This window comes from Rhagoletis zephyria, unplaced genomic scaffold (genome assembly GCF_001687245.7).
Source record: "Rhagoletis zephyria isolate East Lansing unplaced genomic scaffold, Rhagoletis_zephyria_1.1 Rzeph_scaffold_03326, whole genome shotgun sequence".
Classification (NCBI taxonomy): Eukaryota; Metazoa; Arthropoda; class Insecta; order Diptera; family Tephritidae; genus Rhagoletis; species Rhagoletis zephyria.
The window spans coordinates 16,287-39,831 of NW_016160409.1; the positions used below are offsets into that span (position 1 = coordinate 16,287).

A 23,545-nucleotide genomic window follows, 5' to 3' on the forward strand; every position below is an offset into this window, starting at 1 on the left:
GATATTTAGGGCTATATAAAAATAACTGATCTTAAAAGATCCTAAGATTTTCAAAACGTTGTTTTTTTAAGATATGCATTTTTGAACTTGGAATTTTTATTTTCCAAAGTAAACTAAAAATAAATTTAAATTAAATATTTACTTTTTTTTTAATTAATTTATTTTTTTTTGTTCAAAGTTCAATAATTCATATCTTCAAAAAATCATTTTAAAAATTCCAGGATTTTTAAGATCAGCATAAAAACATTAGGTACAAATTTGTATAAGTTTTTTTTAATTCCAAATTCCGTAAATTTTTCTCAACTTTTACGTTCCTTATACATACATTTTTTCTTTATAGCCCTAAGTATCACCTTCAAAATGAGACCACGACCATTTTGCTAAATAAAATAGTTTTTGAGATATTTAAAACTTGCACTTGCAAAGTCCCCGAAATTGTGAGAATTTTGCATAACTTTCTTAGAACTTCGGCAAGCAAATTTCTGACAAAAATTCATCTAAACCAAAAATGGTCGACTTCAACCCTTGATCGATTTGACATGGCCAGACCCATATATACAAGTAAATATGGTTTACATTCAGCAGTTTTTGATTCAGTACTTAAAATTTATACTATTTATTTACATGAATATGTATGTATATACATATATGCAATATCTGTGTGTGTGTGTGTGTGTGTTTGTATATCAAATTATTTTTCGCTCCATTATATAATTCAGTTGCGCAGATTTTGCTTGTTTTGATTTTCTTTAAGTGATTTCTATGTAACAACAACAAGTAAACATCAAATTCAATACAATTCAGTTCAGCTTAAATTTTACTATTTATTAATTTTTTTTTACACAAAATGAAACATTTCCTTTAGTTCATTTAAAAAAAAAAAAAATTCATTAAACTTACAACTACTACCGTATTGATTTTGAATCATTCAAAACTCCTTCAGACTGCCACCACGTTTCAGCTTCGCAAATCGCTTGAATCCCATACCACTGCTACTTGCCGAAAAACCCCCACTACTACCGTCCTTGCCTCGTATATTTAGTGTGCTTGCGCTCAACACGCCTAGCCCACAGTTAGTTGTGGGACCATTGCATCGCTCACGCGACTTGTAACTGCCTCGGAAACGTACACGACTGCGACGTCCGATGCGTTGCAACGGGCGCCACTCGAACTCCTGAGATTATAACTTTTTCTCCCACACCACGATGTGCGCATCGTTCGAGTTGGCGATTAACGGCGATGAGGCGCCACTACTTAGTGTCGCCGTTTTGCTGCTATTACCGCTACCGCTGCCAGGTGAATGCGCATTGTTGTACCACACATGTCGCCAATAGCCGCGTCCACCCATTAGCGTAAGAATTGTGCGCGGTCCGTCAGCATTTTGCTGTTGCTGTTGTTTGTTTGTTTGCTTTTGTTTACGTTTGAGCGTCGCCACAGCGGCGGCTGGCGGTGGGGTACATGCTCCAGTGGCAGCGCTTATGCCAGTACTCTTCGCTTGTTTTATGTCCAACAACTTGAAGCCATCCTCCGATTTGGGTGTGCTGTGATGTTGCTGAATTTCGGCGGTGGTCATTAGTCCATTCTCGGATATGTTACCCAAATCACTGCCGTTGCCTGAGGTTTTGTGACTAGCGCTGCTGCTGTTGCGTGATACTGAACGTCCGCCGAATAGTCGAATGCCCATGCTTTCCTCGCTGCCCGATGATGTATACAAGCTGGAGGACTTTGAGTCCACCGACCAGTTGGACAGATCGAGTGAACGTGGGCGTGAGGCCTTCATGCGTAGGCGACGATCAAGCGTGCTGACCTTGCCAGGTATGGCAGCCAGTTCGGGGTCGGAGCGACGCATGCCTTCGTACATCATGTCCATGAGATTACCCTGCGTGCCTTCCTCGGCATCGTAGTCCTCCTTCACGAAAATCAGTTTTCCATACAGACCGTAGACGTCACAACAGCCATGTTCACCGTGATTGAGAGTGCTGGTGTTTGAGTGCATGCTTGTGTTGAAACCGCGTGGCAGTGTTTTGGCCATGCGCGCCGAATCGGAGGATAGATCGCGGAAACGTTTGCGATGGAAAGCGGGAGAGCTTATGAGTGAAACACGTATTTTCGATAACGATTGATCAAATGAATTCTGCTTGTCCAATTTGGAGCAACGCGGTGACGAAGCATTTGAGTCACCATCCACGCTAAGCTCGCGCAACATCGAAGCTGAAGGTGAAGCCGTGCCCGATAGAGACTCATCTTTGGGCAGGTCGCGGCGTAGTATCACTGTCGATTCGTCGAGATCGGCTTCGGTGAGTTTTTTGGGATCGGCATCTATTGCGGGCAATTGTAGATCGTCACCCATGCTCGGCGCCGTAACAGTTGGCTCCGCGCAAAAGGCGACAGGCAGCGTTTGTGTCGGTGGTTGTTTGTGGCTTGGGTATACGCGTGGTATCAGCGGCAGCAAGAAGGTAATAGGACCAAAGTGTGCATGACATGACATATTGATGCCGCCACTAATGATTGGCACACCTTCCAAACGTGGCAACGGCACGGTGACTGCAATGCCAACATTTGTGCCTACCCACAGCAATCCCTTGCAGGCCATGAGTGCCGTTACATAAATGGAGCTATTATTGACAGCCTGTTCCTTCTTGCTGTCACTGCGCAACACACTCGAAGCTATGTTTATGTCCTGCAAATGCTTAAAGGTCTCTGTGTGATACAGACACAAGACAGTAGAGTTCTTAAGCGAAATCCAAAGTCCAATGCCAGAATGTGCCATCAAGTTGACCTGTTGGTTGGCGCCGTGCTGCACTTCAAAACTCTTCTGTATCTCGCCGTTCAGCGCATTCAGTACATAGACGCGATTAGCGCATGAGGCGTAAATATTCATATTGATTGGCAAAAGGCTCGGTACTGGCAAACCAGATTCACCCAGCTGCACTATCTGCGGATCCTTCAGCATCCACACGCCATCGTATGACCGGCGATAGATGAGCATTATGGCATTCGAAAGCGCCACGTAAACGACATCAAAGTGATAGAGTATTCGAGTTACGGCGCCAGGTACAGTGCAGCAGCCCAGCTGCTCTTCCTGTTCGGGATTTTGTGCTGAGTATATCAGTATCTTACGGCTGTCCGTGCCCATCCAAACAAGATCGCCTAGCAGACTATTATGCTCCTCGCGTTTCTTGCCGCTATCCAGCCCTTTTACGAACTCCATGGCGATAACTTGTGACTCGACCAAGTCGAAAGAACCAACATCACGGAGATTACCAGCTTGTTGATGATGCTGCGACAGCACTGCTATGTGAGAGGACGTACCATCGCTGGTGCAGACCCATAGGTAATTCTGTTGCTTGTGACGTCGACGTGCGTTGCCGCTGAGCTTTAAGTCATTGGCGATAGTGTAGTAACATCCACAGCGCACCTACAAGGTGAAAGTATTGAAAAATTGTATTTTTAAAAATACTTAGGGCTGGTTTCTCCAACTCAACTTAGTTTAGCCATTTTTGGGGACTTAGTCAAGAATAAGCTAATTTTTAGCTTAGCCTAGATGGTGAACATGAATAAGTCAAAAAAATGGCTAAACTAAGTTAAGTTGAGTTAGAGAAAGCAGCCCTTAAAGTTTTAAAGTAAGCTCACCTCAGTTTGATGCTGTGACTTGTAGACTGGTATCGCCTTAACAAAAAGTGGCAACTTCGTTGATTGTCGCTGCATCACCTGTTGCTGTTGTTCGTAGCTATTGCCAAAAGCTGTTGGCTCTGTTGTGGTTGACGTTTCCCAGGCGGGCGAGTTATTCGGATCTAATGCCAATTGTGCCAAACGTAGCTCCGTAATCCATTCCTTTTTCACATTCGGTGTTTGTGTCTGGAATGTGTAGGTTTCCTCTTTGCCCGACTTGTTGCGTGCTATCAATTGTAGACAACATGAATCTACCCAAGCCATTTCCTCATCTTTCCGTTGTATGGATGCTTGTATGGTATTCAGAACATTGCGGGTGGTATTCGTGTTGAGCTCTTTATAATTGCCTTTCAATGTACCAACGAGATCGTGTATGCGTGAGATTACTTCATAGTCATACATGAGCGTGCTCATTTCAGAGCAGAGATTATCGGCGCCATTTGTGAGTTGTGCAGCTGGTGAGCTGTCGAGCGAGTGACCACCATGTGAGTATGTAGAATTAATTGGCAGCGTGTTGGAGTGACTATTGTTGCAGGAACTGCTATTGGATTTGAGACTTCCGCCGCGATTGAGACCTGGAAATAGAAAGAAAAATGTCGATATTTTAGCGATGGGAATTTATTTTTCATAATGTTAGTTTGAGCTATTAAATCTAAAGTAATGCTCATATTCCTGCGGCTAACCGACTGGATTGAACTTCTGAGGCGGAAAGTTATGATCTTCAACACGCTCAGTATTTAAATGTGTTTTTCATAAGTTCGTTTCCAGTTAGAGACTCTTTGCGATAAATCCATGAAACGCCGCGAGCTAAATACGAAATTACAGAAACGGCTAATATCAATGTCTAAAAATTCCTCAGTGTTGATTATAAAGTGCGAAATTCAATCTTAGCCTTGCGCAGTCTAGACGGTCTAGCAAAAAGTGTTGAGATGATTCATTTTAATTACCTTAGTGAGCTTTAGTTTTAACGGATGAATTCCGATTAGATAGTGATCTCTCAGAACCCCCTTTCAAAGTTAGAGCTGTAGATTCGTAAGCCTAAGGAGCTTCTTTGACCGCCTCGGCTTACACTGGGCTAGAAGAACCTTGGAATTGTGCATTTCTTTGTTTCCATCCAGCGTTCGTCGAACTGACGTGAGGCCCATCTACCAAAGAGCGAAACAGAGGGCACGATCCCACCCGCTTCCTGCCTGGTGTTCTCATCGTTTCAAGGGTACTCTATCTTGTGAACTCATCAGACATGACGTTTTTCCTACACATGTCTAAATAGAAAATATTCCGACCTCCTGATTATCTTTGGACCCAATAATCGTCTTGATTGTCGCTTGCCTATCAATGAAATTCTTACCTCCCTTATATGTATGCACATAGACGTCGCACCTTTGACCAGTGTGTCNCATCAGACATGACGTTTTTCCTACACATGTCTAAATAGAAAATATTCCGACCTCCTGATTATCTTTGGTCCCAATAATCGTCTTGATTGTCGCTTGCCTATCAGTGAAATTCTTACCTCCCTTATATGTATATACATAGACGTCGCACCTTTGACCAGTGTGTCTACAGCTTCTTTTATGGCAGCCACTTCCCCTGGAATAACGCTACAGAAGTCTGGAAGCCTAGACTGGATGTTGACGGAGAGCTCATGGCAGAAGATCTCTTTACAAACCCACCCATAAAGCTTCGACCCATCAGTGAAAATGCTCACTGCTCCTTTCCTCCACCCATTTCGCCACTCCCTATTATTCCATGAGGGAATGTGTATGGAGAAGCGTGTGTAGAGAAGTGACTATTTAGGCCCACCTCAGAGACGCACTGATCTTTGTAATCAGGGACGAAATCGAAATGTTCAGAATAAGTACTAAGTAGAGTGTCCAGAAGCAGAGCTTTTATGGGAATCCGGTTTTCCTGAGCAACTTATGCTGTAGCAGTTTTGCTTACAATGTCTGCAGACGTTAGGGTAAGAGTGAACTTGGTCCGTAATGTACCACTAATACCAATGGGACAGCCTATGGTATGCGCTTATATACTTTACTAGTGTAGTTTTGTCCAGCGAATTCCACCAGAAAAGAATTTTCTTTTATATGATAGTCTTGACCCTGTAGACGAACACCTATAATAGAGGTAAGGGTTCCGCTGGGCCCACTGTATTTCCCANCTTATGCTGTAGCAGTTTTGCTTACAATGTCTGCAGACGTTAGGGTAAGAATGAACTTGGTCCGTAATGTACTACTAATGCCAATGCGACAGCCTGTGGTATGCGCTTATCTACTTTACTAGTGTAGTTTTGTCCAGCGAATTCCACCAGAAAAGAATTTTCTTTTATATGATAGTATAGAATAGAGGTAAGGGTTCCACTGGGCCCACTGTATTTCCCTAGCAAACGGACTACCTGACCTTGATCTTAGATACGTACAGGGGGGATCACGGAGCAGATGCAGGTGTCTATGGAACCAGAACCAAACTAGCAATTCCCATGGCCTGATGACCCACGGTGTTCCAAGCTGAACTATTGACAATTTTAACCTGCGCCAAATAAAACTTTAGAGGGTTTGAAGGGTGCCTTTACAGCTATCTTTTTAGATAGCCAAGCATCCATCCGGGCCCTATCAAGCAGGATGTTGAAATCCGACCTTGCTAAAGACTACTATAGTACGCTTCAAATTCGGGCAGCAAAGAATACAGTAATTCTGTGCTGAGTGCCTGTCCACTATGGGATTGAAGACAACGTGGCCGCTGTCGAGCTGGAGCGCGAAAGATCCTTAACTGCCTTCTTAAGACCGGAACTATTCTGTGGTCTTAGTTGATCCTCTTAGAGAACCATAATTGCTGCGTAGGTACACGTTNATTTTAACCTGCGCCAAATAAAACTTTAGAGGGTTTGAAGGGTGCCTTTACAGCTATCTTTTTAGATAGCCAAGCATCCATCCGGGCCCTATCAAGCAGGATGTTGAAATCCGACCTTGCTAAAGACTAGTATAGTACGCTTCAATTTCGGGCAGCAAAGAATACAGTAATTCTGTGCTGAGTGCCTGTCCACTATGGGATTGAAGACAACGTGGCCGCTGTCGAGCTGGAGCGCGAAAGATCCTTAACTGCCTTCTTAAGACCGGAACTATTCTGTGGTCTTAGTTGATCCTCTAACAGGCTAACCTAATATTCGCGGCTTGCGTTTTGGTACGCATGCCGTCGAATTTGTTTTTTTGCGTCACCCGAAATTGACTTGCATGCGTTTGCATTTGATTTCATTGAGCGAAACGTCAAATCAAAATGTCACGCAGAACAAAAATTGGAAATTGAGTTAGCTTCATACGCACGCCGTTCAATTTCGGTTGATCTCATACAAGTTGCATGTGCATGAGAAATTTTTGACAATAAATTGGCGGCGTGCGTGAATATTAGGTTAGCCTGTTAGAGAACCATAATTGCTGCGTAGGTACACGCCAAACTCTGTAAGTACTGAGAGGCGGTGGGGCCATGCACAAGACAAGCTCTTTGGCTACCCTTTTAATAGACCGGGCGTTATTCCATTAAACAGAAATGACATCCAACTACTTCCGGGTACCTAATGTGCCATAACCACCTACGTTTTAATATGCGGACGAGAAAACTTTCAAGCAAATTCTTTGTGTCCAGCCCTGGCTAGACAAAGACCACTTTATTAAAAGCTCCATTGGCCAAATCCTTGGAAAGAAGGAATTCGACTACCAAGGCCATTTTATGAGTAGAATTCGTTAAAAAAGCCAAGGGTATCTTGGGCATACCGGCTTAGGGACTCTCTTTAAAGATAGAAAAAATACCTTTTAGGTCGCAGTCTCTCCTGTTCTGACATACCCACTTACCCACTTAGAGCGCAGTTAGTCAACGACGCAGCGTAAACGTAGGTTGATGAACGTAGCAGAATATAAAATTTACTGTTGATAGAGAGAGAGAGAGAAGCAACGGCAACGTCACCGCCATGCGGTGGTGAGTTTTCGTTAACATGCGAATCCCATAAGGTAGATCGTGTGTGCGTCAACCTACGTCTACGTTACGTCGTTGACTGTTTTTTTGCTTTTAGTCCATCTTGCGTTAGTCGCAGCTCTCGTGATCGTCCTTTAAATGAAACGAGCTTACTTGAGGTCGTATCTGAAAAGGCCGACGAAAAACACTATTTGCACTGTATTTACACATTAGGGTGGTCCTTAAAAATATCAACATGAAAATTTGTATGGGGCACTCCGCTATTTTGTTCTACGTTGAAAATAAAGACGTCCACGAAAATTTCAAAATTTTACTAAATTGTTTAAGGGGTTGCTACCAGGTNTTTAGAGGGTTTGAAGGGTGCCTTTACAGCTATCTTTTTAGATAGCCAAGCATCCATCCGGGCCCTATCAAGCAGGATGTTGAAATCCGACCTTGCTAAAGACTACTATAGTACGCTTCAAATTCGGGCAGCAAAGAATACAGTAATTCTGTGCTGAGTGCCTGTCCACTATGGGATTGAAGACAACGTGGCCGCTGTCGAGCTGGAGCGCGAAAGATCCTTAACTGCCTTCTTAAGACCGGAACTATTCTGTGGTCTTAGTTGATCCTCTTAGAGAACCATAATTGCTGCGTAGGTACACGCCAAACTCTGTAAGTACTGAGAGGCGGTGGGGCCATGCACAAGACAAGCTCTTTGGCTACCCTTTTAATAGACCGGGCGTTATTCCATTAAACAGAAATGACATCCAACTACTTCCGGGTACCTAATGTGCCATAACCACCTACGTTTTAATATGCGGACGAGAAAACTTTCAAGCAAATTCTTTGTGTCCAGCCCTGGCTAGACAAAGACCACTTTATTAAAAGCTCCATTGGCCAAATCCTTGGAAAGAAGGAATTCGACTACCAAGGCCATTTTATGAGTAGAATTTGTTAAAAAAGCCGAGGGTATCTTGGGCATACCGGCTTAGGGACTCTCTTTAAAGATAGAAAAAATACCTTTTAGGTCGCAGTCTCTCCTGTTCTGACATACCCACTTACCCACTTAGAGCGCAGTTAGTCAACGACGCAGCGTAAACGTAGGTTGACGAACGTAGCAGAATATAAAATTTACTGTTGATAGAGAGAGAGAGAGAAGCAACGGCAACGTCACCGCCATGCGGTGGTGAGTTTTCGTTAACATGCGAATCCCATAAGGTAGATCGTGTGTGCGTCAACCTACGTCTACGTTACGTCGTTGACTGTTTTTTTGCTTTTAGTCCATCTTGCGTTAGTCGCAGCTCTCGTGATCGTCCTTTAAATNGTGTGCGTCAACCTACGTCTACGTTACGTCGTTGACTGTTTGCGCTTTTAGTCCATCTTGCGTTAGTCGCAGCTCGCGTGATCGTCCTTTAAACGAAACGAGCTTACTTGAGGTCGTATCTGAAAAGGCCGACGAAAAACACTATTTGCACTGTATTTACACATTAGGGTGGTCCTTAAAAATATCAACATGAAAAGTTTGTATGGGGCACTCCGCTATTTTGTTCTACGTTGAAAATAAAGACGTCCACGAAAATTTCAAAATTTTAAAAAATTGTTTAAGGGGTTGCTACCAGGGTGTGAAAAAGTCATTTGTTTAAAGTCGCAAAAATTCGACAAGATTTGACTTGAAATCTGATAAATTTAACAGATTACGGAAACTTATTCATACAAATTCATAAAGTCGTTGAGTTATAGCGCTTCTCAGGAAATTTTTTATCGAAATTTTCCGATAGAAAAAAATTATTTCTTCAAAACTCGACTTCACTAAAACACTCACCAGCAGTTAATATTCTCGATAGCGTCGCAGAAGTACTATTGTCCACAATTTCTACATCCGTCACGGGGTACATCCATTTGAAACTCAGCTTCTCGGTAGCGCCAAAATCGTGAGACTGCTTCGGTGCGACAGAAACACAAATGACCTTATCGTTGAGCAACAGCAGGCGACGTTGCTTCGATTTCACAATAAATCCAGCCTGATTGAACTCTACATGTGTGACATTATCCTCGCGCAATAGGTAACGTGGCCGATTACCATCTGTCGAGGTGAGCGAACGTGCATTGAAGGTGCCGGTGATGTGACCCAACATCTCCTTGAATCCCTGATATTGTTCCGCTTCACGTTTGCGTTCGTTTAGCATTTCGGCGAGTAGCTCCAATTGTGTCAGAGCCAATTGTAGTGACATACGATCGTGATGACCTTGTGGCGTATACTTGAGTATATCCTGTAGAAAGAGTATGAATTGTGGGAAACGTTGCACCGGCTTCACCATCAAACCGAAAAACGAGAGACGATCATGTGCGCTAATTTGTTTGACTTTAAAAAAGTCAGCGAGCGCTGATTTGCGTTTCTCTTCCATTTTGGCGAGTTCCATGGCTGCAGAGAAATTATTTATAAAGCCTGAATAGATTTCGAGTATGCGTGGCTTGCTGAAGGCATTCACGAAACAATCGCCCAAGCGTTCATCACGATCCCAATTTCGTACACATTCGGCGAGTGAGATGCGGAATAGTTTGTGCGATTGCAGAATTTCGGGTAAGCGATGAAAGAGTGTAGCTATCTTGGAGGCGCTCAACACAGGTGGGTTGCTCTCTTCGAGAGGTTTCTTATAATCCTAAAATGGTGGGGGGTGTATAGAAAATGAGATGTTAGTTGGTAAATTACTTATATAAAAAAGTGAATTAAAAAGAGAGTTTTTACACAAAAGTTGAGGGAAATTTGGAAAAATAATAATCTTTTGATGGTAGGAAATTTTATCTTCAATGATCAAATTAAACTATGGAAAAAGTCTGTTGCCAATCGGATATTGAAAATCGCTAGTGAATAATTTAAATCTATAATTTTTATGAACTAAGAAATATTTGTGGACTTGTACCTATGCATTTATGTATTTATGCTAACATTTTGCTTTTGCTTATTAATTTGGTAACTACGAGTACATTTTTGGGAGGGTTGTTTTTAGATTTTTATTTTTTTTTTGTTATTTCATTATTTGAATAGTTGATGGTGTATTAGTAGTAGTAGTAGTAGTAGTAGTTGTTAGTAATGGTGATGGTGATGCAAATTATTGCGTGACGTAGGATTTGGATGGCATGTAAAGAAATAAAATTCGTAGATGTAGTAAAATGGATGAAATACTTAATCAAGTTGACTTGCAAGTTTTTTATATATGAGTTACAGTATGAACAAAAATAAATTTACTAAGCGAAAATGTGGTGACACTAATGCTAAAGGTGCGGTAAACAAAGAAGAGTGATAAAGAATGTTTAAAAATACTATACAGTCACTAACGCTTTTCGTTATTTTTTTATTAAAAAAATATCGTACATTGTAAACCAAAAACCATGTAAATCAATGTTAAAAAACAGCAAACTTCAAAATGGTCATCAAATTTTTCAATCAGAATTTTTAGATATGCAGTTTTGTAGCTCATTGAATTTCAAATAATTTTTTTTTTATGCATTATAGGGAAGAAAATGCGCAACATCGTCAGCGAAAGAAATTTTCAACAATTAACGAAAATTTTTAATCACTGCAAACTTGCACTTTGAAATTGAATGCGATATAAATCTGCATACTCGAAAAATATATAAAAATCGTGATTCAAAATTTGAGAATTTAATTCTTTTTAGGTTTGCTGAATTTTCGTACACAGTGTGCAACATTTATTTACATGAATTTTGTTAAGAAAATTAAAAAAAAACTAGCGAAAAATATGTATAATTGAAAAAATTTCAAATATTGTGAAAAAGGTAAATTACGAATACTTTTTTGAGTGACTGTACGAATGGATACGCACTAGCTATTTTAACTTCCTAAAAGTGCATCCAACAATAGCATATCCCAGGCATTTAGTAAGAACTTCAAATTCAAATTCAATAATAATTCGTGGAAAATTTAGATGTTTGTGCGTGCAATTAATTGATCGTGAATTTCTCTGCAAAAACAATTGTCTCTCGCATCAACTTAAACAACAAAGTATTAGTCAACATATTCCTTTTTCTAGCTTTAATTAGGAGTGTGTTTGCTGTTCCAAGGTAACCAAAGTAACGGGTGGCAAAAAGAATTTTTTTAAATCGAAAATTCCACAGAAAGCAAAAGTAAACTCTTGTTGTTCAAAATGAACACAAAGTCCCATAATACCTATGGGCGGAATAGAATACAGATAATAAAGGACAACCCTGCGAAAACATTTACGGCAGACTGTTGAGTGGCTATTTCTGCGAGCAGACGGTACTTTAATGGCCAAGCTTTATTTACTGAGAATTCTGTGTATCGTAATTGGGTCCATTTGCGCAAAAATATACATACATATGTAAGTGATTGAGTTATTTGGAACCCAATTATTTTTTTCTCCAAAAATGTACAAATTTATAAACACATAAAAATAAATTTGCAGAATTTGCTTTTTATTAAACACGCTTGCACCATGTTTAAAAACATAAACATATACACATGCTATTTGCTTAAGTTGCGTGGAAGAATATGTGAATTGGCCCAACAGCCACAAGAATTTGATGCCAAAACTCCATTTAAATGCAAAAATGATACTGTATACAAAAATTAAGAAAAATCTGCAAAGTTTCAACAAAATCGCAAACTTTTCAATACGAATTTCTAAAAAGAATTAAGGTATGCAGTTTTATAGCCTATTAAATATTAGTGTAATAATGTGCAAATTTCTGATCTATAAAAAATGGCACTGATTTTTGAGATTTTTTTGCTGACTGTCCTACGCATTTTTCCCTTTTAAAAAGTTTCAGATTTATTTATATGAAAAAATGCGTAGCGAAAAAATTCTAAAAAATCTATGCGAATTTTTAACAATTTGGCCATACGGATGAAATTGTCATTTAAGCTACTCAGAAGTAGCTTTGAAGATACTATTCTCTAACCTCCTACAGGATGCAGTACTGTACATAGAATTTTTTCCAAGAAGAAAGAATTGAAGGTAAATTACTAGAACCACTTCTTTCAGGGGAAAAGAAACACTTCTCTAAAGAGGTCAAATTTTTTGATAAAAAAAGCTCTCATAGAAACCGCTATTCAAAAGGTCAGGGCTCCTTTTTGCACACGTCCGAAGCTAATGGGGTGAAACAGGGACGTTAGACCTAAATAAACTGGCAAGAAGAATGTATGATGCCAGCTCCAAGCCCTTTATAACCTCTTCTGTGCCGGTCTGATGGAACAAGGCAAAAGTAAAGTCCACGCAGGCCACGCTCAGCAAACTACAACGACTAGCCTGCGTGGGCATCACTGGTATGATTAGAACAACACGAACCTGCCTCCTCTACACATTGTAATCAGGAAAGAGCCTGTTCTCTTTCTACGACGAGGTGCATTTCAGTTGGCTTTGTGGAGAATAAGAAGCTTATGTGCTGTGCTTTGGTTTTCACTGGACAGTGAAGAGGAATGAAACTCTTGTCATAGGAGTTTTTAGCTCTGATCAGTATAGGTTTTGTCTCGAAGAACAGCAAACAACAGAAAACATTGTGTGCCCTGTTAACCCCTTACTAAGGCCATACTTCGCTTCCTAGGATCACAGCTCATAAAGTAAATGACATTCAGCCAAGGGACTTCGCGCGAGGTTTTTTCAGAAATTTGTGTATCAAAGAAGAGGCAAACAAAAGTTTTTTACAATAAACCTTTCTCTGTCTTGATAACTAGGTGACCTGCTCCCATCTCTAAATCTAATCTAAGACCAGAATTCACCAGACTTATCCTCACATGCCCCTAAAACAGGCATGGGATGCGTTGGCAGCACTCCATAAGCAAGTGCCAAACTTTTGCTTGCGCTGCCCATCACTGCCCTAAAACCTAACCGACCTTTTGGTGAGTTCAAACCGCTGCTTTAATAAAATATTTAGTGCCTAATTTATCGGAAAACAATTTTCATAACTAACTTGAAATCTATGAAGTGTACGAGTCAAATGGACCTCAGATTCGGATTCAGTGGGTTGAAATACGTGTCCGTAGGTGGGTCTGGTTAAAAGCACACGCCAATTTTGTGTTTTTGTGTGCCGGTGTTATGAACCAAGAAATCTGGTAGGTACATTTGTAATGAAATAAGAACATAGATGTACAAATATGAAGAAATATGAAAATGAGTGGTAATACATATTTTTTCAGCGTGCATTCGATTTGTGTGATTTATCTGATAAAGTGAGCGTGATATATGGTAAAGTTGAATGAAAAAAGTGCTTTCGAAATTCGATTAAAACCGCTTTCATATAATAACCTCAAATAAATCGTAGTTTTTTTTTAGAACTTTTATGAGCTTCTTCGTTAAATGTAGTGCTTAAATTGCCCTATATTAGAAACGTTCCCTACAAAAAACAATACCTCCACTTAATTTTTTTTTTAAATATACTTAATCTGCTACTTTAAGAAATAATTGACTTTCAACTTTTGTAAATATTTCAAAATTAGTATATACGAGGCGGGATGCAAAAGTAATAATAATGAAGGTTAAACTAGTAGACTAGGTTAAATAAAAAAATATATATTTCTATGTATTTAGTCCTCAAACAAGTAAATACTTTTAGTTCATTTCTTTTCTAAACACACAATTCCCTTAGAAAAAAATCTTTAATTTGACCCTCCAAAAATTACTTTTTTTTGGTTTCTTATGTGAAACAACCAACCGACTATCCTTACTTTTGGAACACCCCTCGTATATGTACAAGTATGTATATACTACGCATGCATTATTATGGTCTGATTATGCATACTTCGCATAACTTCACACAACTTCGCATAAACTTCAAACTGTAATTACGTATGTACTTTGTATGTATTTTGTATGTATTACATTATCCAGAAATTAGCAGAACTTTTAAAAACTTAGCGATCTGTTGAGTTTAGATTTTGCTTCACATTTTCTTAAGTTACACTTTTAGTGCACTGGTACAAATGGTTGTGCGAAGTTATGCGAAGTATCCATAATCAGACCCTTATCAAATTGAATAAACTCGAAAATTAGAAGAACAAATCATGCTCAACGATTGCGAAACGGAATGCATATAGCAGGCAAATCTGAATCTATAAGCAACTAAGTAAAACTATTTAGTATATGTACACTCATATGCAATTTGATTTGCAAACACAGTTAATAATACATACATTGACTAGACGTTGCAAGGTGGCCACATATGAGTTTTCACTATGCACAATTGCCGCCACAATGTGACGCCGTTTCAGCTGTTGCTGCGACAAGCCTGGCGGTGCGGGTGGCAACATTGGCGTAATGAGGCGGGAATGCGCATTGTTTGCAGTGCCATTGGCGCGACTGCCCGGCGGCAACATTAGATCTAAATCGAAACGTGATGACGTTAAAGCGGCCTCTTCATCGTCGTTCTGCAATAACAACAATTTCCACAAATGTCAATAAAATTCTGAAAAATCTTGTTTTCGCTTCTTTCCACTTCGTTACACTCACCTCTGGCACACCAGGCATTTTATTGGCGCTTAGCTTTTGTGGTGATGCATGCGCTGAATCGCCGCAAGCTGAAAGCGCTGCTGAATCCGGTATATCAATGCTTGAGGCTGCCGATTGGCGGCCATCTCGTCCACCCACATCGTACTGATGTGATGAACCGCGCCGTATCGAGAACCAGCGTGACAATCGCCCACCTGGCGACTCACCTGGTGTGGTGAGATCCTCGCGAGCGCTTTGATGTGCTGTCGGCATGGTGCAGGCGCTAGCACGACGTGTATGCGTGCTACTGCCACTGCCACTGCCACTACCACTGCTATCAGCGGCGCCGTTGCTGGCCGCCGAATTTATTGCGCAATTCGTGGATGTGTTGTTGGCAGCGTTTCCACTGTTCGAGGAACTCGTGCGCCATTTGTCAAAGGACAAATGCTGTTTGGCCTTGTTGAGTGTGGAACGCAATTGTGAATTGCGTTGATTGGTTGCGCTCAACGACGTCACGCTGCTGCGTTCACGTTCGCGTTCACGTTCGTCCTCCGTTGCTGCTTCTTCGTCGGAAGCTGAGTGCTGTGTGCTGCTATTCGCGGCGCTGGCTTTTTGATCTATCGATTGCTCCGAACACCAACTATCCTCGGATTGTACGGAGCGTGTAGAGGCGTTGTGTTCCAGACGCTTCTTTGAAGCTGAATTTGTGGATGCGGCGCTTTGGCTATTGCTTGCGGTATCTGTGTTTGCAGTTGCAGTGCTTACACCAACGGCCGCTGAGCCGCCGTTGGTGCTGATACTTCCGCCAGCAATTGTGTTATTTGTATTCGCAACTAGGGCGGCTGTGCTATTTTCCGCCTCGTTAGTTGGCTTGCTGGCGCTGCTAGGGCTGCCACAGCTTTTACTATGCTGATGATGATGCTGCTGCTGCTGTTGTTGCTTTTGATATTGTTGCAGCGGTGCTGCAAGCGTGTTAGAATTTAATAGCGTATGTAGGCCGTTGTATGAGGTGCGCGATGTGTTTAGCGGGTCGTGACGACGCAGCGGCGTATTAGGGGCGTTGTGATGCAATTGTGCCGTCGTAGTAGTCGTGTTGCTGCCGTTGTTGCTATCGCCGTGTGGAGATAGCTCAGAGCTATTAGTATCGAGTGCAGGTAGGGAGTTCTCCCACGCGCCAGAATTCAATTTGGACTCATCTGTTGGAAGATAGAGAGAAAAACGAAAAGAGAAAAGATTTAAAATTGATTTCGGGCAATGAAGCAATGCTTTTTGATTAAATAGAGCAAACAATTTATATGTGGCTGTGCTTAGCACCCAAGGCATAATGATGTGTTACAGGTTGTCAATATATTTATCGATACATTTATCGCTATCGTTATCGACACATACATATATCGATGCCTCAATGAATATATACATTTAGGGTGGCCCTTAGATGTACGAAACAAATTTTTACATCAGATTTCCTAAGCCTCAACCCCTACGTCGATGCTACTATAGTCGAATATATCACATTTAAATATTGGTCCCGATTGGAGACGGTTAAAATTAGTTTTTTTTTTGCATCTCATACCCAAAATCGATACTACCGTAGTATAAATTTTTGCCCCGATTGAAGTTGGTTAAGGCATGTAGCACAAAATTTAGATTACCCTATGAAGACGTCTTAACCAATTCCAATCGGGAGCAAAATTTATGTGTGATATCCTCGACTTTAGTTTTATATATTTTGGGTATTAAATGAAAAAAAGTCTAATTTTTTGAGTCTCTATAGAGGAATCTGTACTTTGCCCCCTGTGCGACACGCCTTAACCGTCTACAATCGGGACCAAGATTTATATGTGCTATCTGTGACCTTGGTATTACCGATTCAGGGAGTGAGACCAAAAAAATTGTGTATTTGATTTTAAGGATCACCCTTATACACATATAACGATATCATGAACAAATATTTGCCACGTTTACATTTTGCGGCATTTCTTCCCCTTTTTAGTGTGCTTTTGATTTTGTCATAGAAATGGATGAACGAAATCTATAAGAGCACAATTTTTCTATATTTTTCATTGATATCAGTTTATATTTCTCAATGAGATTTTTTTGTGATGATGAAGATGATACTTACATATGTATGTATATTAGGGTGCCCTTGGAAAATGTTTTGTTTTGGAAATTTCAAGACCCCTGATTTTATTAATTTTTATGAGAAATATTATTGCCTATTTTTATAGACTTTTTAAAGGTCATTTACAGATCGCGATCTGTCGATTTAGGTCAGAAATACAATTTTGTAGATTTATGAGTTTTTGAATGACTATTTTTGATTTGATTTCAAAGAGCGAATATGATCGGAGAAGAGGATATATAGGCCTTTAAAATGGTATAAAATAATCCATTGTCAGACTTGGCTTGTTGGGAGTTTTCATCGGGTAAAATAAAATAAAAACATATTCCTCTTAATTTTTTTAATTTTGACCATCGATAAAATTAAATATTTTTAAATAAAATGATAGCCCATTTTTTGCAATCGCATAAAAATTGTCAAAGTTAGGCGACTTTTCTTAAATACGGCCTTGAATTTATACATTGCTTAAATGCCATTCAAAAAAAAATATATTTGGTGTATACTAGATTTGACTCAAAGAGGCAGGGGATCAAAGAAGGATAATTTGGAAATTTAATAAATCTGAGCCTGCATAATATTTAAATGGTATATAATCAATGCACTCTTACAATTTTCGAGTGTTTTCATTGGTCCCAGAAAATTATATTAACCTCAAAAGGAAAGAACTCATTTGTTTTTTTTTTTGACGTGGTCTAATGTACATACATGTGTACATATGTATATATGTACACCTACTAAAAACTCAAGTTTGCAAGTGAAGTGTCATGGTCAACGTTTGTCAATAAAAAAATAACAGTTTTCAAACAAAACACTTTAGTACATTTAACACATTTATTCGACACTTTCATTTATCTGTTGGCGCTCCGAAAGGCCATTAACGTCCATTAAATCAACAAACTTGTGAATGTCGGCAATTCAAGCGCAAGCAAGGAATCGTTTAAAATAAAAATCAATTCGCACACACAACCGAGTGCCAAGAGTACCGGCATACGAATGTACATATTTGAATATACATTAGACTGTGTCAAATAAAATGAAATTATATGTAACAAATGAAATGACCTGGTAGCCCATTCAATTTTAGTACAGTAAGTAAATGTTTGCAGTAGCTAAGACTTACCGTTAGTTTTTGGCAATTTTTTTTGTTGAAGGTTTCGTACACTTTTAAATATTTAAACGAATGTACGGAAGAAAACGACAAGAAAAGATTGCCAAAAACTAACGGTATGTATTATACTAAAATTGACTACGAGGATTCTTTATTTGTTATATTTAATTGTTTATTATTTAAAAATAGCGAACAATTTTTTTTCATTAAAAATTGTATATTCTTGCGAGCCACAATTATTTTTTTTGTGACCGACAATGAAATTTTCATATGGTAAAGAAAGAATAAAAAAAACAATTAGTTTTATTTGACTCAGTCGCATATACAAACATATGTACATATATACCAAATATACATACATACAGTATCAGTCATATCTATAGCATGCCATTTCAAAGTGATATTGTGTATTAAGAAATTTTTAATTAAAATACAGTTTTATCTCTAACAATATGGGTATATGAACCCAAGTTTAACAATTTGTAGAAAACTACAAAAAAGTGCACCAAATTTTCACCTAAATTTCAAACTTTTTTCTCGGAAGTGTTAGAATTTTTCCGAGTTTTTTCAGTTTTATAGCCCAATCCATTTTAGTCTGATAATGTGCAAGTTTCAAGTGGCTAAAAGTCACTGTTGATTTTTTAGAATTTTTTTCGCCAAAGGTGTTGCGGTTTTCTTCCATATACAAATAAACTGAGTTTATTCATTATATGAAAGCCAATGCAACAAAAAAAAAATCTAAAAAATTAACGGTAATTCGTAGCCACATGCAATTTGTACATAATCAGACTAAAGTTAAAGGGGCTAAAAAACTGTGTACTCAAAAAAATTCGAACACTTCCGAGAAAAAAGTTTGAAATTTAGCTGAAAGTTTGTTGCACTTTTTTGTAGTTTTCTACAAATTGTTAAACTTGGGTTTATATGGGGTTTGTCTGAGAATGAACTATATTTTAATTGAAAACTCTTAAAAATAAATAAATTAACATAAGTGGCACACAATATCACTTTGAAATGGCGCGGTATAGGTATGACCGATACTGTATGTATGTATCTTAAAATTCATTTATTTACAAACAAAGAACGGAACGCCAGCCACTTGTTTGGGTTTGGGTTTGGTTTGCGGTGTCATAAAAGACGGCAATGTTCTACAAAAGTGATTGTCACCCACGCATTGGCTAGTGAAGTGAATCTACGTACTGGAGGTTTGCTGGTCAAATGCATAAGAATATACATAGTAGATATATATAAGTACATACATATATGAACACACATTGTACATACTAACATACATTTTACTTTTTACTGCAAAGTTAGATCTGTGCAGATATAAAATACAAACATTTATTTCATGAATTATGTAGAACGTAAATTTTTTTATTGCAACATCCATATGGAATACCGCTTAGGGCAGCTTAATTTTAAATTGTTGCTTTTATGACCAATAGGGCAAGCTATAAAGTGCTTTAAGCTTTAAAATCATTCTAATGAGCATTTTAAAGCTGGTCACGTGCATGGTACACAAAAATATTAGATATATAGAAAACATTACGCAGCGGTTTTACTGAATACTGTACTGAAACGAATTTTCGGAAAAAGTGAAAATTTTTGTGTAGGTGCATTTTAAAACCGTAACCATAGGGGTATTCACGATCCAATAGCATGATTGTTGTTGTTTCATATGTTCAAACAACAACAAAATTAGCCAAGCGTGCTATTTATGCCAGCTATGCACCATGCTAGACAGTATGCTCCGGATCGTGAATACCCCTCATGTTTTCAACGATAAAGACGTAAGACCTAAAAGGACAATGCAATTTGCCGAAATTTCCTGATGAAAATATTTTTGTTAAAGGATTTTGTTTTTTGAATTCATAAAGCTCTCAAACAAAAAGCATGAAAAAAAATTTTAAAATTTTACAATTTTTGTCTTCGCGTTGCATATTTTTTCGAATTCATGCAAGTATCGCAAACCTATCCATCCTAATGTGAATGCTTATAAATAAAAAAACTGTGTGTATGCATGTGGGCTTTAGGTATTTTATTTTTTATTTTTAATGCGCATTTGAGTGACTAGTTCAATGAGTAATCATGGATTTGAAAAGTTAAAGTGAAATGTTTTATATGAATACAATTGCACCTACACATGTATGTATATAGCCGTGTACATATAGTGACTTAAAAAAGTGCTCAAAAGTTGATTTTCTTTAAAAACTTACAGTTTGGTTCAGCTAACATTTTTTTGTTAATTCTCTATAAAAGTCTTGATTATGCTAATAGCCGAAAGGTGTGAATTTCTAGAAATTTTATGGGTACGAATAATGTTTAGCCCTCAGATTTTTCTCAAATAAAAAAAAATTAAAAAACTCAACGCGAGTTTTTATAAATTATCAAAAATCAACGTGAACATTGGGTGGGAAGACCGGTAAAGTTTACCCACAGAAATTTTATGTTTTTGTGAAAGAAACAAAAGGAAACATTCATAACAAATCTGCGGGTTTTTAATTATTTTGTTTAAAAACTAATAACGCAGCATTGTAATAAAGAACTTTATCGAAAACAAATATTTTGTAAAATATTCGGGAATTAACTGCGAGTTTTCAAAATTCTAATTAATAGGTTTATACAAGAATTTGACAAAAAAACACGCTTAGACCTTGTTGTTTTCTCCAATTTTCTTAAAAAAATAATATAACTGCTAAATTCGTGCTAAGGGCAGCACGTATGTATCGAATGTGGAAGTTATCTAGTTGATTCAGGAGTATGAGGATGTCGAAGGGGAGGGGGAAATCATAGAGGAGGTGAAGCCAAAGAAGAAGGCCAAGGGCAAGAAGGCGCGTACACCACGCAAGTCGGTCGAAAAGGACGCGAGATCGGGCTCTATTTCGGAACCTGAAGTTCGGTACGATTGAAGGTGCCGATCGAGAGGAGAGTATCGAGCCGTATGAATTAGACGAGCCTGTAAAGAAGGGCAAAAAGAAGGGCCTAAGAAAAAGGAAAAAAAGAGACATCGACTGGTCCCAAGTGGACACTGAAATTAGAAATGGGCGGCGAACAAAAATACTAGAAAGAAGATGTTTGGGGAAAAAGACGCCACAGGACCTATATCGCAGCCACCACCGAAGAATAGTAAACCTCTTTTGTAAATGGAGAAGTGGGCCAAGGCAGCAGCTAAAGCAGCGACGTTTTCCCAATGCAGAATTAACCTTTTAAAGCAGAAGTGGTGCGCATTTTTAAACTGAAAACGGAGATTTCAACACCATTTTTCAAAAAGTTGTAAGTGAAAAGATTTGACACTAAAATTAAAGATTTTTTCATTACTTCAAAAGTCATAAGTGGTTAATAGTATGTCATTGATCATAACTGCTAAGTAATTTTTCGGTAATCATTAATCATAAGTCTCTAATCATCTGTCGCAAGTCGTTAGTATTTAGTAGTCAATCCTTTGTTATAATTTAGTGATTAGTCATAAGTTATAAGTCACCACTCATCCACTCTTCCCAAAATACTGGCTAAGCTACTGCTTTTTTTCAAATAAAAGGCGCCTTACAATAAAATATAATCTATTTGAAAAACTGTCTAAGGAAAAAAAAATTTCAATTTTAAATCAATAAAGCTTCGATTTTAATATAATCCAGATCAAATCATCTACATAAATCATTATTACTCATCTAATTACATGCGTTCATGTCAATCTACTCAGCTGTCAATATAATTATTATGTACTTATTTAAAACAATCAAACCGTGATAACTTTGGTGCAAAATCGTTACAAGTGTATACCGTTAGGTACAAATTTGTGTGGGAGAAGATTAAAATATATATATATGTACATATGTTGCGCAACAGCTTAGTTCGTTGGCTACTACTTCAAGCGCGCTCAATTTGGAAACTTGTTTGTCCGAAAAAACGAATAGCTTCCGTGGCAATTTTTATTGATACATTGCTTTGGAAATCTATGTATAAAAAATGTATTTTTAAAATAAACAAAAATCGTATTACATTAAACGAGCAATTCTTGTATATATATATATATATGTATATATATCCACAGATAATGTTTTGGATTTTAAGGTTACCTGAATAGGCATTATCTTATTAATTAAAACATCATAATATGAGTATCAAATGGAAGGTATTTTAAAGATCCCTAATTCAAAAATATTTTTAATAGGGTTGCCACCCACTTTGAATCGCATGTTGATTTAAGTTTTTGTTTAGGAAAAAAAGTTAAAATATAAAATATTCATGGGTACCGAGAGAAGGGTCTTAAGCAATGTTTTCCCTGTATGCCTCTTAGGATAATAGTGTAAAGTTGCCACTTATTTTCGATTCATTTATTATCTAAAACATCGCAATATGGATATCAAATGAAAGGTATTGTTGAGAAGTCTAGTCCGAAAATATTTTCGATAAGGTTTGTTACGCTTCTATGTAAAATTTTTTTTTATTTTGTTAATTTTAATCAGCAATTTTTTGTATGTAAACATACTTTCAGCGGTTTTCGGAATAGGGTTGCCACCTAAATTTTAGAGTAAGAAATTAACTTAATAGATATCGAAATCCACAATTTTTTATGTACATAAATAAGTTAATTAGAATATAAACGCTCCTGACTGACTCTGTTTCCATAATGTCTGGCCATTTCGCCCATTTGCTTAGACAAAAAACCAGTTAAGTCACCTACCATTAAATTTGAACTTCCTGCTCACATACTGATCTAATTTCTATTTAAGTACAAACATATCCAGTTTCCTGTGTCCGTCTTTCATTGAGCATTTCAATTGCCCTTTTGCAAGCCTATGCAAATATTCGCATTTAAATGTAAATCCAATTCATTCATGCATTCAAAACTAAACCAACAACTTTTCAACGCCCACTTTTACATCATCCAGCCACAGTTGGTTGGTTGGCCAAAGAGGGCAGATATACAGAAAAAAGAGCAAAAAAAAAAACGAAGTTAGTAGAGGAGAAGTTTTACTATCCGTTATTTTTGCGCTAAGGTGAACTTGACGATATGTATGTATGTACATAGGTGATTTGACGCAATATGTTGCACGTGGCAAAGAAGGCAGATTTGTGGACAAAATGAAATGCCTACCTATCTATTTCCTTATATACGCCACAATATGGTTGCTAAGGTAATCGATTCGTAAGCAAATCCATTTCCAGTTTGCTCTGCCCTTTCAAGGAGATGCAAATGAGCTTCCTCAAGCGCTTCGATTTCAAGCAACCTTT

At 38.3% G+C, this 23,545-nt stretch overlaps 1 protein-coding gene across 1 annotated transcript; it reads right to left on the minus strand.

The window, feature by feature from the left end:
* Positions 1-1,041: 1,041 nt before the first annotated feature.
* LOC108368806 (rho guanine nucleotide exchange factor 10-like protein) lies at positions 1,042-16,275 on the minus strand. Its single transcript, XM_017623722.1, has 5 exons — positions 15,102-16,275; positions 14,786-15,019; positions 9,440-10,277; positions 3,634-4,247; positions 1,042-3,418 (listed from the first exon to the last, which is right to left on the minus strand). Exons 1-5 carry the CDS (start codon positions 15,351-15,353, stop codon positions 1,181-1,183), a joined length of 4,176 nt encoding a protein of 1,391 aa, XP_017479211.1. The 5' UTR covers positions 15,354-16,275; the 3' UTR covers positions 1,042-1,180.
* Positions 16,276-23,545: the final 7,270 nt, after the last annotated feature.

Bases quoted from the DNA above. Each gene is read 5' to 3' on its own strand.
- LOC108368806 (XM_017623722.1), bottom strand. From the start codon at position 15,353: ATGCCGACAGCACATCAAAGCGCTCGCGAGGATCTCACCACACCAGGT. The intron at 10,278-14,785 runs GTATGTATTATT...CCACCATTTTAG, and splicing joins CCTTGCAACGTCTAGTCAAT to GATTATAAGAAACCTCTCGA. The intron at 4,248-9,439 runs GTGAGTGTTTTA...TTCTATTTCCAG, and splicing joins ATCGAGAATATTAACTGCTG to GTCTCAATCGCGGCGGAAGT.